Source organism: Monodon monoceros, unplaced genomic scaffold, assembly GCF_005190385.1.
Source record: "Monodon monoceros isolate NGI ecotype Baffin Bay Population unplaced genomic scaffold, NGI_Narwhal_1 Super_Scaffold_21, whole genome shotgun sequence".
Classification (NCBI taxonomy): domain Eukaryota; kingdom Metazoa; phylum Chordata; class Mammalia; order Artiodactyla; family Monodontidae; genus Monodon; species Monodon monoceros.
The window spans coordinates 766,032-789,041 of NW_021703778.1; the positions used below are offsets into that span (position 1 = coordinate 766,032).

Here is a 23,010-nt window from a genome sequence, read left to right on the forward strand (position 1 = left end):
TAATTGTGTAATTTAAACTCAAGAATATTATCTATAAATATACAAAAATATCCAGCATCAAAAAAAGTAAAGTCACAATGACTGACAGTCAATCAACAATTACTAGGCATGTACAAAATCAGCAACTACTATGCACAGTGATGAGAAATATAAAACTAGACCCTGAAAAGTTAGATGACAGAATTATGTAGAACCAAATCCTGAAATTACAGAAAGATCACAGAAAAGGAAATTAACAGTTACTACTAATTCCAAATGTTCAAAAAGCCAGAAGAAGGGCTGAACAGGAGACTTGGAATATACAAAGAAGATTCAGACCAAGCTTCTACAGATAAAAGGTGAAAATACATTTCATTCAGTACACTGAATAAGATTAACACTTGTAGGCAAAGCAATAAAACTACTGAAACACAAAGAGAAAATATAATGAAAAATTATGAACATTTATTGAGCTGTGGGACTTCAATGGTCTATATATGCACCTAACTGGCATCTCCAGAGACAGGAGAGGTGTTAAAAAAAATCTGAAGAAATATGGCAGAAAATATTCCAAATTTGATGGAAACAAAAAAGTCCGTATGTTTAAGAAGCTCAATGTATCCAAGCACAATAAACAGAAAAGACATAACACCAAACTGCTTAAAAGCAGTGAAAAGGGGACTATCTTAAAATCAGCCAAAAAAAAAAAAAAAAAAAAAAAAGCACACCACAAGACAATGGAGCAACATCTTTAAAATACTCAAAGAGAACTACCGTCAGCCTAAAATTCTATACCCAGCAAAAATACCTTTTAAAAAGAAGGAATACTGAAGACTTTTTAAAGACATACAAAAGCTGAAGGAATTCATCACCAGCGGACTTGCATTACCAAAAATGTTGTAAGAAGTTCTTTCAGACAAGAGGAACGACTGCAGAGGGGAACATAGAAGCGCACCAGAAATGGCTGTTATCTGTGTACCTAGCCTAACTATCTTGCACACGGTAAGAATAACAGGGAATGCTAATGAATATATTTCATAATAAAGTGAATATTATACTTGATAGGCATTGTTAGAACACCAGCTATTACTTTTCCTCCTTAGCTCTGTACTTTCATATCTGGATTCCAAAAAAAATAATTTACAGATATCAAGTTCATTATTTTTAACAGCTTTGCTTTATAAATAGTTTTGGTTAGCAACATTTTTATTTTGGACAACTAAAAGTAACTTTGTATTCCATTTTCCTGTTTTAACTGCAGCAACTTTATTCTTCACTATACAGACATTCTTTCAGGAGGCAGTACCTAAATGAAAATTGTGTTTCCATATGCCACTGATCACAACTGATGGGTTTACCTGTCGCTTAGAGGAATCTACAGGAAATTGAACACTGGGCTTTGTAACTCATCGGGCTCCCAAGCTCTCCCTGCCTTAGACCCCCTGGAGGCAACTCTATGCTCTAAATATCTATCAGACCCTTAGAAGTAAGTGTCTGACTCATAAGGATGAGTAACACTGATTTATTCTTCCAGAAGGAAGCTTAACTTTGCCATTTATTATGCTTTAATGAAATCTCATCCATTCCGCATGCCCGGGCAGTGAGTAATTTCTGGTAAGTGAATGTTTTGGAAAGCTGAAAAATTACAACACATCTTTCTATTTTATTGCCTTTCAAAAAATCTACCAAATTTTCCCTGACTTCCTAAATTATAATACCATGTTCTAGAGATGATGTCACCTCACTTTTATCAAAAATGAGCCACTGAATGACAACTCAGAGAGGATGATTTGCCTTTAATGTGGCAATGTGATGCCTAGGAGTGGTTTTTAATTTATTGATGATTCTCTTTGCTTTCCCCGGAAACAAAGTCTCTGTAGAGACCAACGTCCCTTCCGCAGTGCCCCCTAAATGGCCCGTGCTCCTCCCCTACTGCAGCAAGCTTTAGAGTCTGTTACATCTACGCAGGCCTCTTGTGACTCTGTCATTACCTTCTTCTCACCATGTGGTTTCTTTTATACTTTGTTATTTTTCCTGGACTGTAAGATTTGGACAATAAGACTGGATTTTGTAGACATTATTGAGTAATAATAATTATTTTTTTTGTATATGGTGACTGACCAATTCAAAGTTTTAAGGACTGGGTGTATTCCAATACAGTAAGTAGTGCATCCTATTACCCTACTTATAATGGGAAAAAATGTATATGTAATATTTCCTTACACAAAAAGGAATGAAAGGTAATGCAGCCAATTAAGAATAGTTATCCCTAAAGATATATGAACACACAATTCACAGAAGAAATAAAAAGCCATTAAGCATATGAAAGCAATGCTCATCTTCACTAATAAAGCAACAAGGATAGGGACTTCTATTTTAAAATTTAGATTCAAAACACAGTTACGTATTATCCAAAATTCTTTTCTGTTTAATTTCAAAAGTTTTTATCAAGTCACTTTGTAAAAGGTAAAAATTAAAGTCAGAGTAATAAACTATCACATCTTATTAAAGACAATATCATAAATCAGTTATAAAGATAAGTTATTCCTTCCAACCTCATGTATGGATTGTTTTTTTTAACTCTTCATGTGTGTGTGTGTCCATCTGCCCCTGAGGCTGTAAATGCTTTTACTCTATCCCATGATTATGGTTCAATTTTTACACTTCCATCTTTAATCTACTTGGAATTCATTCTAGTAGAGGTCTTTCTTATTTTTCCCCAAATAATTAACCAGCTGTCCCAACACCTCATACTGAATTTACATCCAATCCCACCCATCCCCCACTTCCTTGTCTCCATCCTCACATCCTTCGTTAGGACCACAGTCACGCTGCACCCACATTATTTCTACAGGCTCCCAGCTGGCCTTCCCCCCGGGGAACTGCTGTGCACACTACACACAGAGTGATGGCATTGCTTGCTTGTTTAAATCCTTCCAGTGACTTTCTACTGCTCTCAGGATGGAATTCAAACTTTTTCATATGCTCGCGAGTAGAGTGGCCATATAATTTATCATCTAAATAAGGAAACCACTGAAATTAAAAGGGAGGCTATTAATATTAACCACGCTGGAACTACAGGCAAACACCAGGCCGTCCTGGGTAACCAGGAGGTCGGCCCCGACTCACAGCTCTACTGTCCAGCCCCTCCCCTCCCTCTTTCACACGCTGCCGCTCAGCCACACTAAGTCTACGTTACGCCCTCAAATGTGACAAGTTATTTCCTTTGTAGGACTTCATACCGGAAACCTTCATTTCTCACCTCCCCCGCCGACTCACCCCTCACTCCTCTGCCCCTCTGGTCACCTCACACCAGCCTTCAGGCGTCACCGGGCACAGACCATCTCCTCTGCAGTCCTCTTCAACCCGCCCGCACCCAGCCTTGGCGCCGGCTCCGCTCCTATGTGTTCCACACTATTTCTGGGTGTTCCCTCTCTTTATCCCCTATTTCTATCACCTTCATTCATCTTCATGTATCTTCATACATCTTCCACAAGTTCCAGCTATAGGGACTGGCAGAGTAGATGCTCAATTTATGTAGGAATGAATGAATGAAGATCCAACTCTGGTGACATCTACAAACTACCAAAGAAAGTTTTAATGCTTTTCAAAACGAGTTGCCTACAGAAAGCACGTATTATCATTTCATAGTTGGCTACACACTTGGTTGTATATACCTATGTGTGTTTTTAAAAAATCATTATTACTTTGGAGGTACATTTCAGGTTTCCTTTCAGTATTGTGAATTAAATATTCTCAATGGAAGGGCAATCTTCAAAAAGTAAATAATTAGTTCCCTTATCCACTAAAATTTAAGGGCAATATTCAAGTTAACACCTTGGAATTACATTTTTCATATTTTAACTGTCAGTTCAATGAACAATTCATGTATACATGTTATATTCTACTGTACCTTGCTTCTGCTCTTAAAAAAAAGAAAAAAAGCAAATATTTTCATTTATTCTAAGACAAAAAGGAGTATTTGATCATATTCTGAAATAGCTTAAAACTTATTTGGAGACTGCATTTCTTAAAGTAATTACCTTCAAAAGTGAGATAGTGATGGTTGTTAACATAACTGATTTCAAGGAAAGCAATGTTAAATGTTAGGTCAAACTGGGAAGAAAAGTATTTTCTTCCCAAGACTGGTGAACTAGAAATTGCCATTGTCGACTGTACCGTCGAGTGTCTGCAATGTCACCCACTTTCTACACGTTATTTCCTGAACACACACCTTTCACACTGACTTCTCACCATGCCTTAGTCACACTGCTACGTACACGTGAAAACAGACAGAACTGTTTGTCTGAGGTATTTTTGCCATAACGAAGTCTAAGTACTCAATTAAAAGCTGCGTCCTATGGTGCTGCACGACGCCATCGTAAAGGGAAGAAAACCCACGTTTCTCCTCCTTCTGGAAGAGTTTCTCCTTCCTTGCTGTGTTTCTCTCCTGTGCGCTTCCTTTACTGCTCACACAAAACAAAATTCTGATCGCCAAATGCGTGACGGGTTTTCTCAAGACCAAGCAATTCTCTGTGACACCACCTGGGCGTCCTACAGTTCAACCCAATGCTGAGGTCATCTTCCCAGAGAGAGCGTCAGCTCCCACAGGTTGAGGGCTCAATCCTTTAGGACTGCCCCCCCTCCCCAGACACACTTCAGACACCAGTCACCACTCCAGGCTGCCACCTGTGCTTCTGACCAACCCCCTGCTTGGGTTCAATTAATTTGCTAGAGTAGGTCACAGGATTCAGGGAGACACTTACATGCACCGGTTTATTAAAGCATATGATAAAGGACTCAGATGAAGAGATACACACAGGGTAAGGTCTGGAGGGTAGGAGCGTCTGTTCCCGTGGAGGTGGGTACATCACCCTCCTCGTACGTAGATGTGTCCCCGAGCCTAGAAGCTCTCTGAACATCACACTTTAGGGATTTTAGGGAGGCTTTCTCAAGTGGGCATAATCAATTCTTAACTCCATTTCCAGCCCCTCTCCCCTCCCTGGAGGATGGCGGCAGGGGTGGGGTGAGGCTGAAAATTCCAAGCTTCTAATCGTGGCATGGTCTTGCTGGTGACCAGCGCCCAGCCAGGGGCACACCCAGAGTCACCTCATTAGGACAAATGAGGTGAGGCTGAAAATTCCAAGCTTCTAATCGTGGTGTGGTCTTGCTGGTGACCAGTGCCCAGCCAGGGGCGCACCCAGAGGCGCCTCATTAGGACAAAGCTCCCCGTGCTCTAACCACTTAAAAATTTACAAGGGCTGGAGGGGACCTGTGTCAGGGACAGGGTCAAAGACAAAGAAATACAAGTGCAATACATGTTCCCAGTGTTCTTATCACTTAGGAAATTAACTAGGGTTTTATGAGCTTTGGGCCAGGAACCTGGGGCAGACACCAAAATGTACATATCTTCTCTTATCTCAGAACCACCTAAGGTCACACACCCCTCTCCGGCCAAATACCAGTTTCCATCCAGTATAACCTCTTTATTATTAGCTATTCCATTTCAAACACCCTTGAACGGAATACTAAAATCAGATCTTTTGTTTCTGGGGGGTCAGAAACATTCCTCTTTAATTTGTAAAATTCAAACCAAGATAACACTCTCAAAAACGGAGCTTACCAAGCGCCTCATGGGTACCCTTGCCATGCTCTGATTAACATCAACTTCCCAAGTGCAGTGTAAGGAAACCGAAGACATTTTCAGAGCATTCACGAATCTCCTCCAAGCTGCTCACTTTCTGTGCACTCCGTCTTCAGCATCAAGCGACCTTCCTGCACTAATCAGATCCTTATTCTTCTAGAACTAAAGTATAACCGACTTCCTCTGCACCCGCCCGTCAATTCCTCTCATATTATTAATCATAGTTCATTCATGCTTTACAGAAATACACTCATGTACTTCATATTTACTTACATGGTTTAGAAATCATGGTCCATACGTGTTCCCTATCTTTTATTTAATACTTTTTTGAATATCAGTTTAAGACCATATATAGCACAGTTCCAAAGGAGATTTTTCAAAGAAGGTAGAAATAATCAGTTTTTGCATCTAGATGGACATTTTCATTCAAAAGTCTATATGTGCTTAACAGAAATCATGACATAACTGATCATTTTGATTACATAATTACTGATCTATAGGTAACTCTGACTCCTGGACAATATTTCACACACAAGTGCGGTAGTATCAAGTATAAAATGTATGGGTTATAGAATTTAATTCATTAATGACCTTAGAATTAACAGGAAAATTTCTAAATCACATCGTTGACTAATCACACCTGGAGGAAAAATAAGTGATAAACTTGTAAGAAAAACAGAGACTCGAAATGGATCTGCCAGTATTTTACTGGTATTTACACTGGAAAAATGCTTTGTTCTGTAAAAATGGTACGATGCATTAAAACACAAATTGGCAGAAGAGGGGGCAGGAAATGGGGAGAGGAAGAGGAATGCTAAGACAGTCCCACAGAAAAATAGATACTGTTGTCAAATACACTGGCACACCATTAACTAGCCAAGCAAAATGGACCTAAACAAAATCGCTAATAGGTTCTGTATCCTGTATTCTTAACTTCTTTTAAAAGAAAAACGACCTTGAAGCTCCATTATATTTGCCAACTTAAATCCTGAGCTTCCCAATTTAAGTATTTTATCGATTGTCACAACATTATCATGAAAAGCTCAACTCTTTTTCCTTAACAGGATTTAGGCGATTAAAATACTGTGCACTATTTGAAAACACATTTACTTGAAAATTGATGCTCGAAACAAAATTCATCTGAAGTCCCAGAAAGTGGCCCTTTTCGGATATATTTATTACAGGTGTCACACGTCCTCACCTTCACATTGGGTTTTGACAGTAGCTTCAACAGCTCTCTGATCTCGCTGTTTAATGGCTTGCTCTGAAGCTCCTCCGCCAGCTGCACGGGAGATCACATTGACAAGAAGGACAGTTAGTAAGAGCAGGGGGAGCTCCACGTGCGACAACTGAGAATCTCTCCAGCTACTTTTTCAGTGATTACGCACAAGTCAGCAGGAAAGAAAACAGACTGTCAATCGCTGCTCTTCTTTTGAGGCTCTTAGTAGCCCTGATCCCAGCCCAGGCTCTCAGCTGAGTACAACTCAAGAAATCACATCGGCTAGATCACCTTCTGATTTACCGCACAGGGGACAAATCCCAGCACTTCATCTACGACATGGTCTTTTGCATGCAGACAAAGGACCACTTGGAAAAAGCACTGGATCAGGCTTTGACATTGTACAAAAGAAAAACACAGAAAAGAGAACTTCTGAACGAGGTGGTGAAATCCACAGGGTTTCTAAAACCCCACAGTAGCTTGCTGTTTAGAGCTGGGGTAAAAAGAACTAGAATGCCTCTAAAAGAGCAAATGATCTGAAACTTTTATTATGCTTACCTACACAGTCTGTTAAATATAAAATAGGTTAATCATAAAATGACTTATAATAGGCTGACAACTACGCTGCTACCTCAGATGCTGACTGCTCTCTACCACCAGGATTATAAATTCCCATTGCCGGTTCCAGCTGAAGCTGAAGAAGAAAGGGGTGGAGCTTGGAACCTGCCTTGTGTTCTGCATTAAGAGGCCTCCATCAAAATCTCTACTCAATCTTAGGCTATAAGAAGGATCATATCATTTTCATAAGAAGCAAGATTCAAATAGAAAAAAAGATTAGAATTATGAAAAAATACAGCACAGAATGCAAAATATGTACATATACTTTCATTTAAAAACCCTTCTCAAAACACTGCATGAAAGTTCCATTTGCCCCTATAGTTTCTAACAAACTAAAAATAATTGCTCTTATCTCTGGAAAGGACTTTTCTCTAAACGAGGGGTGTAATATAAATTATACACAAAAAATAAAATCAGATAAAATTGATATATTCACTGACTACACTTCAAAAAGTGCTTTTCCTTTTTCAAGGTAACATTTTTTTACAGAATTTTTAACTTACAAAAAGACACAAAAGGCTCTCTGCACTCTTGAATCAAACATTTAAATATATTGCTCTGATGAATTACAAAATGCTAAGTTTATATTTACATAAAAATCTCTAATTAAAAAAAATGCAATATTGTTGTAACATGACTGGGCCTTAATTACATTGGTTTATAAATAAATATTTCCCCAAACCCTCAACAATAAATGTTTTAAAACTGGTTTTCAAGGCTCTCTGAATTGTCAAGTGTTTTGGTTCTGCAACACAGAGGTAAGCTTCTTCACAAAACATGTATATTGCAACATCCTTGTAATTTGTAATCTCTGTAGAAATGGAAGAAAAAAATGGGGACTAAACAGGTAACACACAACTTGGAGATACATTACACATGCTTTATTTTCTAAACTAGAATACACGGTATTAACAAAGAAAATCAACCCTTGAAGATGGTCAGTTTTTTTCATTATACCTACAGCCCTAAAATCTTACTAAAAGGAACTATAGTTTGTTTTATTGTAATAACGTAAAAGATTAAAAAACAACAAAGAGGCTGTAGGGTGTCACTAAAAGCAGCCTCCACACCACATGTATTTCTTGTCCAGCTTAGTGTCCCCTGTAGTTCATCCAGGTCTGTGCTCAGTTCATCTGAGTCCAGAAGTTAACGGGAGAAACAGCGAGTTAGTTCCCTGACCCAGATTTAAAATAAAATTATAGCTACGGGAAATTAACTACTCCATCAATGCCAGCTGCTGCTCAAATTTATTTTTCGGTTACGAAGGTAATTTGGAAAGGTCTAATATCCATAAATCTCTACTATGCGTTACAATCCATTTAAAAAACAACCCTGACTTTTTACGTATTTCGTCCGCCTCATTCCTATGCCAGCGTCTGTCAGTTTCAAGACTGCCAGCGACACAGCTGTCTTGTCTCTATTTCTCCAAAGCTTTTCTCTTGCCTGTGACTTTCTCGGACTCTAACAGCTGATAGCATCTCTCCCCACAGAGGCACAGACTAAAATTTCTATTTTGTGATTACCAAGGCAGGACAAGAGGGTTATCTCCATGCAAAATCTTTAGGACAGGAAAGTGAACAAAAATCAGCCTAGCGTCAGCATAAACTCAGGGATGACAGGCCTTTTGGAGATATTTGCAACCTCTTTCGGTTTTCACTCCTAGGATCACACATCTCTGTCTGCACTAGGGTGAGTCCTGCCCCCAAGGGGCCGCAAAGGACAAGTCCCCCTGAGCTCAGAAAGGCACACTTACGTCACCAGCTAAGGCTGCCGCACCCTGGAGGATGGGCGTGGGATTCTGCTTCTCGTAGTAGTGAAGCTTCTCGTGAATCTGGAAGGGAAGCAAATGCACATAAGCTCACCTGCCAGCAAGCAACCTGAGACATTCAACTACTTGGATCGTTTCAACAGCAACTGATCTACTGAACATTCTAAACATGTTTCTGTAAACCTACAGATGACAAAGAGGCGTGCCTAATTCATCTACTACTGTGCTTCAGTGTTTGTAACAAGAAGTCAAACTGGGGGGTGGGATCATCATTAAACAGAACCCACGCAAAAGCTAAACTGTGTTCCCCAAACAAACATTAGCTTTATAAAATCTTTAATTTCTAAAACATAATTGCTTCAATACTTCGAGCAGCGGTTGTAGGTTATACACCTGCTAAAAACATAAGTTATGATTAAAGCAAAGCAAGAAGCTGGCAGCCATGTTCTGACAATTTGGTGTGTAATAACCACCCAGAGCAAAGAACCAGGCGTCGTGCAGACCGAGGGCCAGCGCTCCCGGAAGACCTCACGGAGCACACAGCTCCCTTCACTTCTTCTCGCTTTTCCTTTCTTCCAAATAGTCAGCTTCCCCCCACCCATTCAAATTTCTACAAAACAAGGGGATTTCTCATAACTAGAGACATCTCTCCTAACTATTCAGCTTCAATTTTTCATTTTGTAAAACCAGTAAAATTCTATTAATACAAGATAATTTTGTCCGTTTCCCATCACCATGACCAAAGAAACACAAAGGCAGGAATACATTTTAATGCATCAGAAGACTAACTGAGTTCATTTTAAAAAACCTAGACTGATAGCTAAGAATGAGGGGAGCTTTGACAAATTTGTAACTGTTGGCACCTAGTTTAATCTATTTCAGCTCTTACACAGAGGCCCTTAAATTTTTTTTTTGAATTTTATATTTTTGTACAGCAGGTTCTTATTAGTTATCTATTTTATACAAATTAGTGTATATATGTCAACCCCAATCTCCCAGTTCATCCCACCACCACCCCCCACCCGTTTCCCCCCCGGGTACCATATGTTTGTTTTCTACATCTGTGTCTCTATCTCTGCCTTGCAAACCGGTTCATTTGCACCATTTTTCTACATTCCACATATATGCGTTAATATACGATATTTGTTTTTCTCTTTCTTACTTCACTCTGTATGACAGTCTCTAGGTCCATCCACATCTCAACAAATGACCCAATTTCGTTTCTTTTTATGGCTGAGTAATATTCCATTGTATAGATGTGCCACATCTTCTTTATCCATTCGTCTGTTGATGGGCATGTAGGTTGCTTCCATGACCTGGCTATTCTAAACAGTGCTGCAATGAACATTGGGATACATGTGTCTTTTTGAATTATGGTTTTCTTTGGGTATATGCCCAGTAGTGGGATTGCTGGATCATACGGTAATTCTATTTTTGTTTTTTAAGGAACCTCCATACTGTTCTCCATAGGAGCTGTATCAATTTACATTCCCACCAACAGTGCAAGAGGGTTCCCTTTTCTCCACACCCTCTCCAGCATTTATTGTTTCTAGATTTTCTGATGATGCCCATTCTAACAGGTGTGAGGTGATACCTCATTGTAGTTTTGATTTGCATTTCTCTAATGATTAGTGATGCTGAGGAGCTTTTTAGGTGCCTCTTGGCCATCTGTATGTCTTCTTTGGAGATCTGGAGGTTAATCATTTGTCCGCTGATTCGTTTGCAAATATTTTCTCCCATTCTGAGAGTTGTCTTTCGTCTCGTTTAAAGTGTCCTTTGCTGTGCAAAAGCTTTTAAGTTTCATTAGGTCCCATTTGTTTATTTTTGTTTTTATTTCCATTACTCTAGGAGGGGGGTTAAAAAAGATCTTGCTGTGATTTATGTCAAAGAATGTTCTTCCTATGTTTTCCTCTAACAGTTTTATAGTGTCCAGTCTTACATTTAGGTCTTTAAACCATTTTGAGTTTATTTTTGTGTATGGTGTTAGGTAGTGCTCTAATTTCATTCTTTTACATGTAGCTGTCCAGTTTTCCCAAAACCACTTATTGAAGAGGCTGTCTTTTTTCCATTGTATATTCTTGCCTCCTTTATCAAAAATAAGATGACCATATGTGCGTGGGTTTATCTCCGGGCTCTCTCTCTTGTTCCACTGATCTATATTTTTGTTTTTGTGCCAGTACCATATTGTCTTGATTACTGTAGCTTTGTAGTATAGTCTGAAGTCAGGAAGTCTGATTCCCTGCATCTACTGAGATGATATCATTTTTATTCTTCAATTTGTTAATATGGTGTATCACATTGATTGATTTGCATATTTTGAAGAATCCTTGCATCCCTGGGATAAATCCCACTTGATTGTGTATGATGCTAAATTTAATGTGTTGTGGGGTTCTGTTTGTTAGTATTTTGTTGAGGATTTTTGCATCTATATTCATCAGTGATAATGGGCTGTAATTTTCTTTTTTTGTAGTATTTTTGTCTGGTTTTGGTATCAGGGTGATGGTGGCCTCAGAGAATGAGTTTGGGAGTTCCTTCCTCTGCAGTTTTTTGGAAGAGTTGAGAAGGATGGGTGTTAGCTCTTCTCCAAATGTTTGATAGAACTCACCTGTGAAGCCATCTGGTCCTGGACTTTTGTTTCTTGGAAGATTTTTAATCACAGTTTCAATTTCATTACTTGTGATTAGTCTGTTCATATTTTCTATTTCTTCCTGGTTCAGTCTTGGAAGGTTCTAAGAATTTGTCCATTTCTTCCAGGTTGTCCAGTTTATTGGCATAGAGTTGCTTGTCGTAGTCTCTTAGGATGCTCTGTATTTCTGTAGTGTCTGTTGTAATTTCCCCTTTTTCATTTCTAATTTTATTGATTTGAGTCCTCTCCGTTTCTTGATGAGTCTGGCTAAAGGTTTATCAATTTTGTTTATCTCCTCAAAGAACCCGTTTTTAGTTTTATTTATCTTTGCTATTGTTTTCTTTGTTTCTATTTCATTTATTTCTGCTTTCATCTTTACGACTTCTTTCCTTCTACTAACTTTGGGTTTTGTTTGTTCTTTCTCTAGTTCCTTTAGGTGTAAGCTTACATTGTTTGACATTTTTCTTGGTTCTTGACGTAGGACTGTATTGCTATAAACTTCCCTCTTAGAACTGCTTTTGCTGCATCCCATAGGTTTTGGATCATGGTGTTTTTGCTGTCATTTGCCTCTAGGTATTTTTTGATTTCCTCTCTGATTTCTTCAGTGATCTCTTGGTTATTTAGTAACGTATTCTTTAGCCTCCCTGTGTTTGTGTTTTTACGTTTTTTTCCCCTGTAAATTTCAAATCTCATAGCATTGTGGTCCGAAAAAATGCATATTGATATGATTTCAATTCTCTTAAATTTACCGAGGCTTGATTTGTGACCCAAGATGTGATCTATCCCGAAGAATGTTCCGTGTGCACTTGAGAAGAAATGTAATCTGTTGTTTTCAGATAGAATATCCTACAAATACCAATTAAATCTATCTGGTCTATTGTGTCATTTAAAGCTTGTGTTTCCTTATTAATTTTCTGTCTGGATGATCTGTCCATTGGTGTGAGTGAGGTGTTAACGTCCCCCCACTATTACTGTATTACTGTTGATTTCCTCTTTTATAACTGTTAGCATTTGCCTTATGTACTGAGGTGCTCCTATGTTGGGTGCATATATAATTGTTATATCTTCTTCTTGGATTGATCTCTTGATCATTATGTCCTTCCCTGTTTCTTGTAACATTCTTTATTTTAAAGTCTACTTTATCTGATATGAGTATTGCTACTCCAGCTTTCTTTTGATTTCCGTTTGCATGGAATATCTTTTTCCATCCCCTCACTTTCACTCTGTATGTGTCCCTAGGTCTGAAGTGGGTCTCTTGTGGACAGCATATATATGGGTCTTGCTTTTGTATCCATTCAGCGAGCCTGTGTCTTTTGGTTGGAGCATTTAATCCATTCACATTTAAGGTAATTATTAATATGTATGTTCCTATTCCCATTTTCTTAATTGTTTTGGGTTTGTTTTTGTAGGTCCTTTTCTTCTCTTGTGTTTCCCACTTAAGGAAGTTCCTTTAGCATTTGTTGTAGAGCTGGTTTGGTGGTGCTGAATTCTCTTAGCTTTTGCTTGTTTGTAAAGCTTTTGATTTCTCTATTGAATCTGAATGAGATCCTTGCTGGGTAGAGTAATCTTGGTTGTAGGTTCTTCCCTTTCATCACTTTAAATATATCCTGCCACTCCCTTCTGGCTTGTAGAGTTTCTGCTGACAAATCAGCTGTTAACCTTATGGAAGTTCCCTTGTATGTTGTTTGTCGTTTTTCCCTTGTTGCTTTTAACAATTTTTCTTTGTCTTTTTGTCAATTTGATTACTATGTGTCTCGGTGTGTTTCTCCTTGGGTTTATCCTGCCTGGGACTCTGCACTTCCTGGACTTGGGTGGCTATTTCATTTCCCACGTTAGGGAAGTTTTCGACTATAATCTCTTCAAATATTTTCTCAGGTCCTCTCTCTCTCTCTTCTCTTTCTGGGACCCCTATAATAAGAATGTTGGTGCATTTAATGTTGTCCCAGAGGTCTCTTAGGTTGTCTGCATTTCCTTTCATTCTTTTTTCTTTATTCTGTTCCATGGCAGTGAATTCCACCATTCTGTCTTCCAGGTAACTTATCCGTTTTTCTGCCTCAGTTATTCTGCTATTGATTCCTTCTAATGTATTTTTCATTTCAGATATTGTATTATTCATCTCTGTTTGTTTTTTCTTTAATTCTTCTAGGTGTTTCTCCTTTAATTCTTCTAGGTCTTTGTTAGACATTTCTTGCATCTTCTTGATCTTTGCCTCATTCTTTTTCCGAGGTCCTGGCTCATCTTCACTATCATTATTCTGAATTCTTTTTCTGGAAGGTTGCCTATCTCCACTTTATTTAGTTTTTTCTCTGGGGTTTTATCTTGTTCCTTCATCTGGTACTTAGTCCTTTGCCTTTTCATTTTGTCTATCTTTCTGTGAATATGTTTTTTGTTCCACAGGCTGCAGGATTGTAGTTCTTCTTGCTTTGCTATCTGCCCTCTGGTGGGTGAGGCTATCTAAGAGGCTTGTGCAAGCTTCCTGATGGGAGGGAGTGATGGTGGGTAGAGCTGGGTGTTGCTCTGGTGGGCAGAGCTCAGTAAAACTTTAATCCTGTTGTCTGCTGATGGGTGGGGCTGGGTTACCTCCCTGTTGGTTGTTTGGCCTGAGGCGACCCAACACTGGAGCCTACCTGGGCTCTTTGGTGGGGCTAATGACAGACTCTGGGAGGGTTCACACCAAGGAGTACCTCCCAGAACTGCTGCTGCCAGTGTTCTTGTCCTCATGGTGAGACACAGCCACCCCCCGCCCTTTCAGGAGACCCTCCAACACTAGCAGGTAGGTCTGGTTCAGTCTCCTATGGGGTCACTGCTCCTCCCCCCGGGTCCCAATGTGCACACTACTTTGTGTGTGCCCTCCACGAGTGGAGTCTCTGTTTCCCCCAGTCCTGTCAAAGTCCTGCAATCAAATCCCACTAGCCTTCAAAGTCTGATTCTCTGGGAATTCCTCCTCCCGTTGCCGGACCCCCAGGTTGGGAAGCCTGATGTGGGGCTCAGAACCTTCATTCCAGTGGGTGGACTTCTGTGGTATAACTGTTCTCCAGTCTGTGAGTCACCCACCCAGTGGTTATGGGATTTGATTTTATTGTGATTGCGCCCCTCCTACCGTCCCACTGTGGCTTCTCCTTTGTCTTTGGATGTGAGTATCTTTTTCAGTGAGTTCCAGTGTCCTCCTGCTGATGACTGTTCAGCAGTTAGTTGTGATTCCGGTGCTCTCGCAAGAGGGAGTGAGCGCACGTCCTTCTACTCCACCACCTTGAACCAATCTCGGTGCCCTTAAATTTTTATGCTTGAAAACTTACTTTAGCCTCTTCTTATTTCCAGTTGAGGAGATTGCCCCCCACTATATATGAAAAACAGTTGTACCTCATGGTTTCCTGTTTTTAACAGGTATCAAGTAAAATACTCTTTTAATTATGCTCAAAGCTAACCAAACTCGCTTGTAAAAAGTCTGGAAGACAGATTTTATTTTGATTAGGCAGATGCTATCGCTAAGAGAGGATTCTATTACCTTTTTGGCAACCTGGTACCTAACGCAAAGCAACAGGGAAAGAGTTTTGACACTTATGATATTACCAGAATGATCAGGGCAACATTTTTACTTAATATCTTGGAAGCTTTCAACATTTATCATATTACGGAAATAAATTTTACGGAATACAAGCCATCAAACAAGTAACAGTTGATTTGAAGAAGCTAACAAAATATAATCTAAAATGAAACCAACTGTCCTAAAAGCTAAATTAATTTTGCTTAAATAATTATCAAGAATTAAAAAAAAGAAAAAAAATTAGGTCACCTGAACATATACTATGATAGAATACTAAACTTACCCGCTCATAAAACTTATCTAACTTTATGGCAACTACCTGTTTAAGTGTCTGCCTTCCTGCAACAATAAGCCCCGAAGCTCATGTGCCTGTATTACCTCAGCCTAGTTATCAGGACTCTTCCTAACATGGTCTTCAATGAGTTTAGTATTTTAATTCTAAACTCACAAGAACACTAAAAGGTAGACAGCACTGTCGTTGTCCCAGTTTTACAGATAAACATATACACAGTTAAATCACTGGCTATGGTCCCACAAATGGCAGAGCTGGGATTTAAAACTCAGGCCATCTGGCTTAGCTTCAGGGCACTTAATCACCCCACTGGCCTCTCAGATCTTGTCTGCTTTCTCCACTGACCTCATTCACTGCTGAATGAATATGACAGAAAGGAGGCTGGATAGAGAGGTGACAAATCACAATGGCTGTTGCCATTGACAACAGGATGATTGAGGGTTCCTGTCCCCCCCTCCCCCCCTCGGTTTTTCCCTCCCTATGGTTTCTACTTTTTCTAGATTTATTAAACTACTATAATTATAACCTAAAACTACATGCCCCAATTAAACACGTTATTTCTCCACTTAATTTGCTTCTTCTGAGTGCCTTTTAAAAACAGCTTCCTCTTTCTCCATCATCCTTCCAAGACCCTCACTCAAGGATACAAGAGCCCACCCTCCCCTGCCTGTCCCTGGACTTTGTACTAAATCGAGAATATTTTAAATGTTCTCCTAGAATTTCCAGATGCTGGCAACCCTTTGTCTAGATGTGTTTTACTTCAGTACATAATTTTAAAATTTAAGTTGGTTAGCAAAGTAAAAATTACTCTAAATAATCTTGAACTGTTCACTGTTTCCAAACATCTTGAAATTCTGCTTTTTACTAGTATTTATACTACTAGGAAGAAACATTTAAAACCAAACTGATGTAAAAACTCTAATATAAAAACGGGTAACGTGTACAGCCGTGACCCCAAGGTTGCCCAACAGCATGTTCTGATGCTGGGCCCATACTCCGCTTGTTCGCTATGCTGAGTCACCAGCCGCGTGGCTCCTGGACTGAGTGCTTGGACTGTGGCTAGTGGGCCTGAGGAACTGAATTTTTAATTTTAATGAATTTAAATTTAAACATCAGTGTGTGGCTAGTGCCTTCTATATTGGATGACATGGCATCACTTCATGCTATCCACTATGTAATTTCCCTTTACACCCCAGAAAAGTTCACTCTGATATACAGTTTGGCAAGTTTCCCTGAGGGGTAACATTCTGGAATCCAATAGACAAATATATAACCAAAGTCGTGGCTTTCGCAATAAGGCAAACAGCATCCGTTACTAAGTATTATGGATTCGCCAAATGTGCAAAATCTCATTTATTTTAAATAAACATTTCCCTTTGCAGATTCAACCGCATAATAAAAGTGTACTTCATTTTTTCTCCCTTGAAGAACAAGGAGAGAGTAAAACTGGAAGGAACTGAGGAGAGAAAGGACCTAGGGGTAAAAATAAAAGAGTCTGGGGAGAAGGGGAGACTCTGGTTACATTAATTTCATATGACAGAAAAATATGCAATTATTCAAAACCAAGATCCTAAAAAAGAATGGCATGTGCTAAAATGTTTAAAATACACTATTAAGAAAAAAGGACAACTCAAAATGTATATACGTTTATGCTCTATTAAGTAGTGTCCATAAGGGTTTGTTTTCTGTAATTACATTTCTAGTCAGAAGAAGTCAGTTAAAATAAAATTCATTTGTATATGTAACCAAGGCTTATAGGAAAGCTATAGGTACCTCCACTTACATTCACATCTTGAAAATAAATGTTCAATTTCTATAAGGAAATCTGGTGCCAGTAATCTAATTTCGGTACACGTACAGTAGAAACTGCCTTAAATGAAGCTTCAAAACAAAATATAAATAAAGCTTGACCAACCTCAATGCAATCATTTGTTTTAAAACTCTCAGTGATGTGTAGAGGTAAACTGCAAACCACAATCAAGGTTACCTAAATGGTGATATTAAATAAACCAAAGCTGTAAAATCCTTTTGCCTTCTATTATGAGTATTAAAAAGCACAGTGGTTTGAATCTCTGCTGTGTTTATCACAGTACCCAATCTAGAATTGGCACGTGTGCACACAGACACTACACACACACACACACACACACACACACACACGCACCGCTATCTCCCTCCTTTATTTAAAAGCATGAAGAGGAGGGAATTCGGTATTAAAAGAAGATCCGTGCATCACAATGACAACCTAGAAGAGCTGAAAATTACACACTATATTGTGTAAAGATTGCAAAAGTGAAAGTATTCTAATGGCTGGGACCCTCTTTTAAAAAGAATAATTTAATCTTTCTCCAAAAGGAAAAAAAAAACTTTAGCTCAAGAGAAAAAAAGGGATAAGAAAGAGAAGGGTAAATTTAAAACTGAAAAACAAGAAAACAACAAAGAGCAGAGGCAGTAGTGCTAACTGTATGTCCTCCTCTCCATTTGCTACTACTAATCTCCCTCTTTGGGCTAATTTTCTTGGCTGACACCTCCAGAAAAAAATTTTATAAAACTGATGAGAGCTGGACATTCTTGTTTTGTTCCTGTCTTTAACGTGATAAATTCTGGCTTCACAGCGCCACAGATAAATATTATCTCGTGAAATCAGGACCAATGCATTCTAAATTTATCAAGAGTATTTTTAAAGAATGAATGCTCAATTTCACAAAATGTTTTTCAGTATATACACATTGTGTTTCCTACCTGACCCATTAATATGAGTGCTCTTTATAAATTTCCAAATACTAACCCATCCAACCCACAATGAACTTCATGTGTTACGATGTATTGTTCTTCTAATGTGCGGGGAATTCCACTGGCCAATACTTTACTTAGAATTTCTGCATCAATATTCATAATTAAGACTGACATTTCTTTTTGTGCTGCCTTTACTGGGTTTTGATATCAATGTTATACTCATTTCGTTATTTTAAAGTTATGGAAGCTTTCTACTTTTTATATGCTCTGGGGACATCTAAATACCAGTGGAGTGATCTCTTCTTTAAATATTTGAAGGCATTCCCCTGAGAAACCAGCTGTCTCTGATATATTTTGGTATTTTATTTCTTCTGGTTTGTTTACGGCAATTTCTCCAATTAGGTGTTTCTATCTCTCCTAGTATGAGCTGCAGAAAATACTGTTTCCTAGAAAATTATCCATTTCTGTCTGGCTTTAAAAAAAGCTACCTGAAGCTACTTCAGCAAAATAGTCTCTTAGAAGTCTTTGAATTTACTCCATATTTTTTTCTTCGTTACCATCTCTTATTTGGTGCTTGTAACTTTATTTTCACCCCTCATCCCTACGTTAGTTAACTAATACTGATTTTACTGTGTTTTCAAAGAAACACCTTTTAGATTCACTAGTTTTTACCATTTTTGTTTTCTAATATTTTTCTGTTCTTATCTTACTTTATTCCTTCTTTCTTTACGTGACCCAGCCCCAGTACATCATACAAACGACTGGGGACAAAAGAAAAGGTACGCTACTCTAATCGGAGTTTTACTCATTCATAAAACATTAAATGAGATAAACACCCATCCCAGGAGAAAGATACTCAGAGGTAATTTGGAAACAAAATATGGCAAGAGTGTAAGTGCTTCTAACCCTTCTATTTAGAAAGGTAACGGGGGAAAGAGCTAAGAGGGCATAATCACACAAAGGGGAGATTCAGGAGATCTGTTTAGGTTAAAATATGATTTGTCCCTCTTCATTATTCATTAACTGAAGAGAGGAGAAGGAAGACATTTCTGTCCGTTTTTGCTGCTGCACACTTTAGCGCTCCCTTCACAGTGCTCAGTACAGGGTGGCACATCAGACCACCCGCACTGCTGGTGGCGTGAAGGCGACAGAGGACTCGCTGTTCATTCACTCTGTCCACTAGGAAACTGGAAGTGAGAGCATGTGCTTGCCTCTCCCTCTTTTCATCTCTGCCCTCCTTTCAGGTGATGCTTCTAATGATAAGGAATGCCAAAAGTGGTTTTCATGTGTGTTTTTAAAAAATTTTAGTCATTGTGTATAGCGCACTATTGTTTACTTCTAAATATTTTCCTTTTTTTTACTGAAGTGTAATTGATGTACAATATTGTATAAGTTATAGGTGTACAATACAGGGATTCACAATTTTTAAAGGTCATACTCCATTTAGTTATTATGAAATATTGGCTATATTCCCTGTGTTGTACAATATCCTTGTAGCTTATTTTACACCTAATAGTTTGTACCTCTTAACCCCTCCCCCTCCCCCATTCCCTCTGCCCACTGGTAACCACTAGTTTGTTCTCTGTATCTGCGAGACTGTTTCTTATTTGTTATATTCACTAGTTTGTTGCATTTTTCAGATTCCACATATAAGTGATAACATACAGTTTTTGTCTCTCTGTCTGACTTATTTCACTCAGCATAACGCCCTCCAAGTCCATCCATGTTGTTGCAAATGGCAAAAATTTCACTCCTTTTTATGGCTGAGTAATATTCCACTGTGTATATGTACCACATCCTCTTTATCCATTCCTCTGTCGATGGACAATTAGGTTGTTTCCGTGTCTTGACAACTGTGAACAGAATAGCACGTACTGTTTATGGATGTATATATGTTTAAAAATATGAAAGTGTGTATGGGAATATATCCAGCAGCTTCAGCATGGGCCTCTAGCCACGCCTCTTATGACTTATTCCATACGGTATCTGAAGCAAATATACGAGGTTAGTATCACTTTAATTTTGATGCTGGGTATGCAGCTTATATATCATATTTTCTTATTTTTTATATGTCTAGAGTGTTTTTAAATGGAACATTAATAATGAAAACATTTTCAAAAATTTTAGATGTTAAAAAATAAACAAATGGGACAAATACATATGTATATGTATAAGTGAATCACTTTGCTGTACACCTGAAACCCTGTAAATCAACTACACTTCAATTAAAAAAACAACACGTTCTATTGTCGTTTTAAATGTACATAAGTGGCACTGTTTCTGTTACGACTGGAGTTTTCATACAATACAGTCTGCCATATCTGTGTTGATACATGCGGATCCAGTTCATTCATTCTGACAGCTGAACGATATTCCATCATATTAATCAACAGTAGTTTATATACCCACTTTTCAATTGAGGAACACTCTGGCCCTTAACACATTTTGCTATTAAGTATCCATTCACGGGACTCCTTCCTGCCCTGCCCGGGTGCCTGGAAGTGTGTACGTGTTCCCCGTGGCCCCAGAACCCTTGCTAATACTTGGCATCGGCAGACATTCTGCCAGTGACACGGATGTGAAATGCAGTCTCCCTGAGGTTTCCCTGTTCATGATAGTTCCTGCGGCCGACAGCTGCTCTCGGACACCAACCCTCGCCCTCCACGGGGACTCCCTGCAGCCGGACAGCGGCGGCGGGTCAAGGGCCGCACTTCCGAGGCCGTCCACTCCTCCCTCACCTTGCAGCCTGGTGAACGCGTGTGATCAGCCGTCAAGCAAGGACCGTAAGTGTTACGTTCTCAGTGAGGAAACCGGCTGGTTTCCCCCACCCGGGTGTGGGTTAAGAGAAGGGCTTAAGAGACAGCAAAGCCACCAGATGGAAGGAAGCTGGGTCCCCAAATGCCTCAGGAAGGAGGGTAACACATCCCTAAGGCAAATCCCTCCAAGTGATGACTGAGTGAGAAATAACCTATTGCACCTAAACCAGTCCAGTTTTTGGACTCTCGGTCCACTGCCGATCCTACCTTAAATAAATAACCGGTGGCCCCAGGCAAACAGAAGCCATTTTAACGCAGCCAGAAACATCTAGCTCTTTCTTTATGGCTGTGCATTTTCTTTCTTAATAAAACACTCCCTATCCTAATGTAATAACGAGATTCTCCTGTGACTACTTTAAAGTTCTACCGCTTTACTTTGAACACTGAAGTCTTAACCCACACCCACGAGGAGCTCTCGACCTTTATCTTTTTCCAAAAGGACACAACATTTAATCCTTTCACACTGACAGGTATTACTACCCGTTACTTATGACACTCCCACGTACAAGCGTCTGCATCTGAGCTCTCTATTCTGTTCCCTGATTGGTCTCTCTAAGCTGATGCTGTTACTATAGTTTTATCGACACTTTTGATATTTAGTAAGGCAAAAGTTCTTAGCCCTTTATTCTTATGCAAAGCATTATGGATCCCATATTCCATGAAAAACTGAGTTGGCATGTCTTAACCTCTTCTCTCTCTGCATTCTGGGAATTTCCCCGAAATCTATCTTATTTACTCGCTGTCTTAGGCTGTGTCTAATCTCTGAGGAACCTAGCCACAGAGTTTTTTGGGTGTTTTTTTAATGACTGTGCTTTCTATTCCTATAGTTCAAAGAGTTTGACAAATCTTTCTGTTCTGTTTTCCTAGCACCTAGTGTTCTTATGACTGAGGCCTTCCTTCACGCTAATACCACTTTCAGCGTACTTACTTTATAAGCCATAAGACGTGTATTACATAGGGTGCCTAGGTTTTAATCTTGCTATTGGTGGTATCTGCTGACTGCAGGCTGAAGGGAAACTGTTCTCTCAAATGCTCTGTAACCTGGGGCATTATATGAGGGAGTCCTGGGTGAGAGATATACCTTTTCAGAAATACTTTTTTATTTGCTTCCGAGGGCACCAGGCTCCTTGGCTAATTTCACAGCTCAGGACTCTTGGATTTTGCAGATAAAAAACTCAAACCCCAAGCCATGGACCAACAGATTCGTGGTTACAAATTCTTAGAGTAGACTTTCTTCTGTTCCTACCTAATCCCAGGATGAGGCCGACCAGATTCTTCACCATCTCCCTAGAAAGCGACTTGGCGTCTTCCACTCCTTCCCAGTCGCTAACAGAGTAACCCTAGGAGAGTAGCTGTCTTCTGTGTTTTGTGTTTCCCAGCCGTTCGTGCAGCTGGAATGTCAGGACAGTGACCTGCAACCCCAGCTCTGGCCAACGGCTCCATCACAGGCACAGCAGAAGCTCAAACAGTCAGTTACCTGCAGAGCATCTGGTTTCCACCTCACTTCTAAAACAAGGGATTTCCCTTTCCTTCTTACAAGCTCAGAAATGCATTTCAAAGAATGTTTGCAATTACCCAGAACTTCTAAGAATTTCTTGTAGGAACTAGAAGGCTGAGTTGGTCAGTTAATGTAAATTAATTCTGGCCTCTAACAAGGTAGCATCCAGTTCCCTTGTGCAATACTATTATAAAAGGAAAAAAAATCACTTTTTACTTCTAGGAGGAGAGTCTAAGAACCTTTATATTTGAATTTTCATGAGTAATTAGG

The 23,010-nt window shown here is 39.2% G+C and overlaps 1 protein-coding gene across 2 annotated transcripts in view; it reads right to left on the bottom strand.

The window, feature by feature from the left end:
- The window catches only part of MPP7 (membrane palmitoylated protein 7), a 255,602-nt gene that overhangs the window by 92,846 nt on the left and 139,746 nt on the right, over window positions 1-23,010 (bottom strand). For both annotated transcript variants that reach the window (XM_029238888.1, XM_029238887.1), the window contains exons 4-5: window positions 9,214-9,291; window positions 6,825-6,905 (exon numbers count right to left, since the gene is read on the bottom strand). In XM_029238888.1, the coding sequence (XP_029094721.1) occupies window positions 6,825-6,905; window positions 9,214-9,291 (159 nt within the window). The remainder of the gene's footprint in view (window positions 1-6,824; window positions 6,906-9,213; window positions 9,292-23,010) is intronic.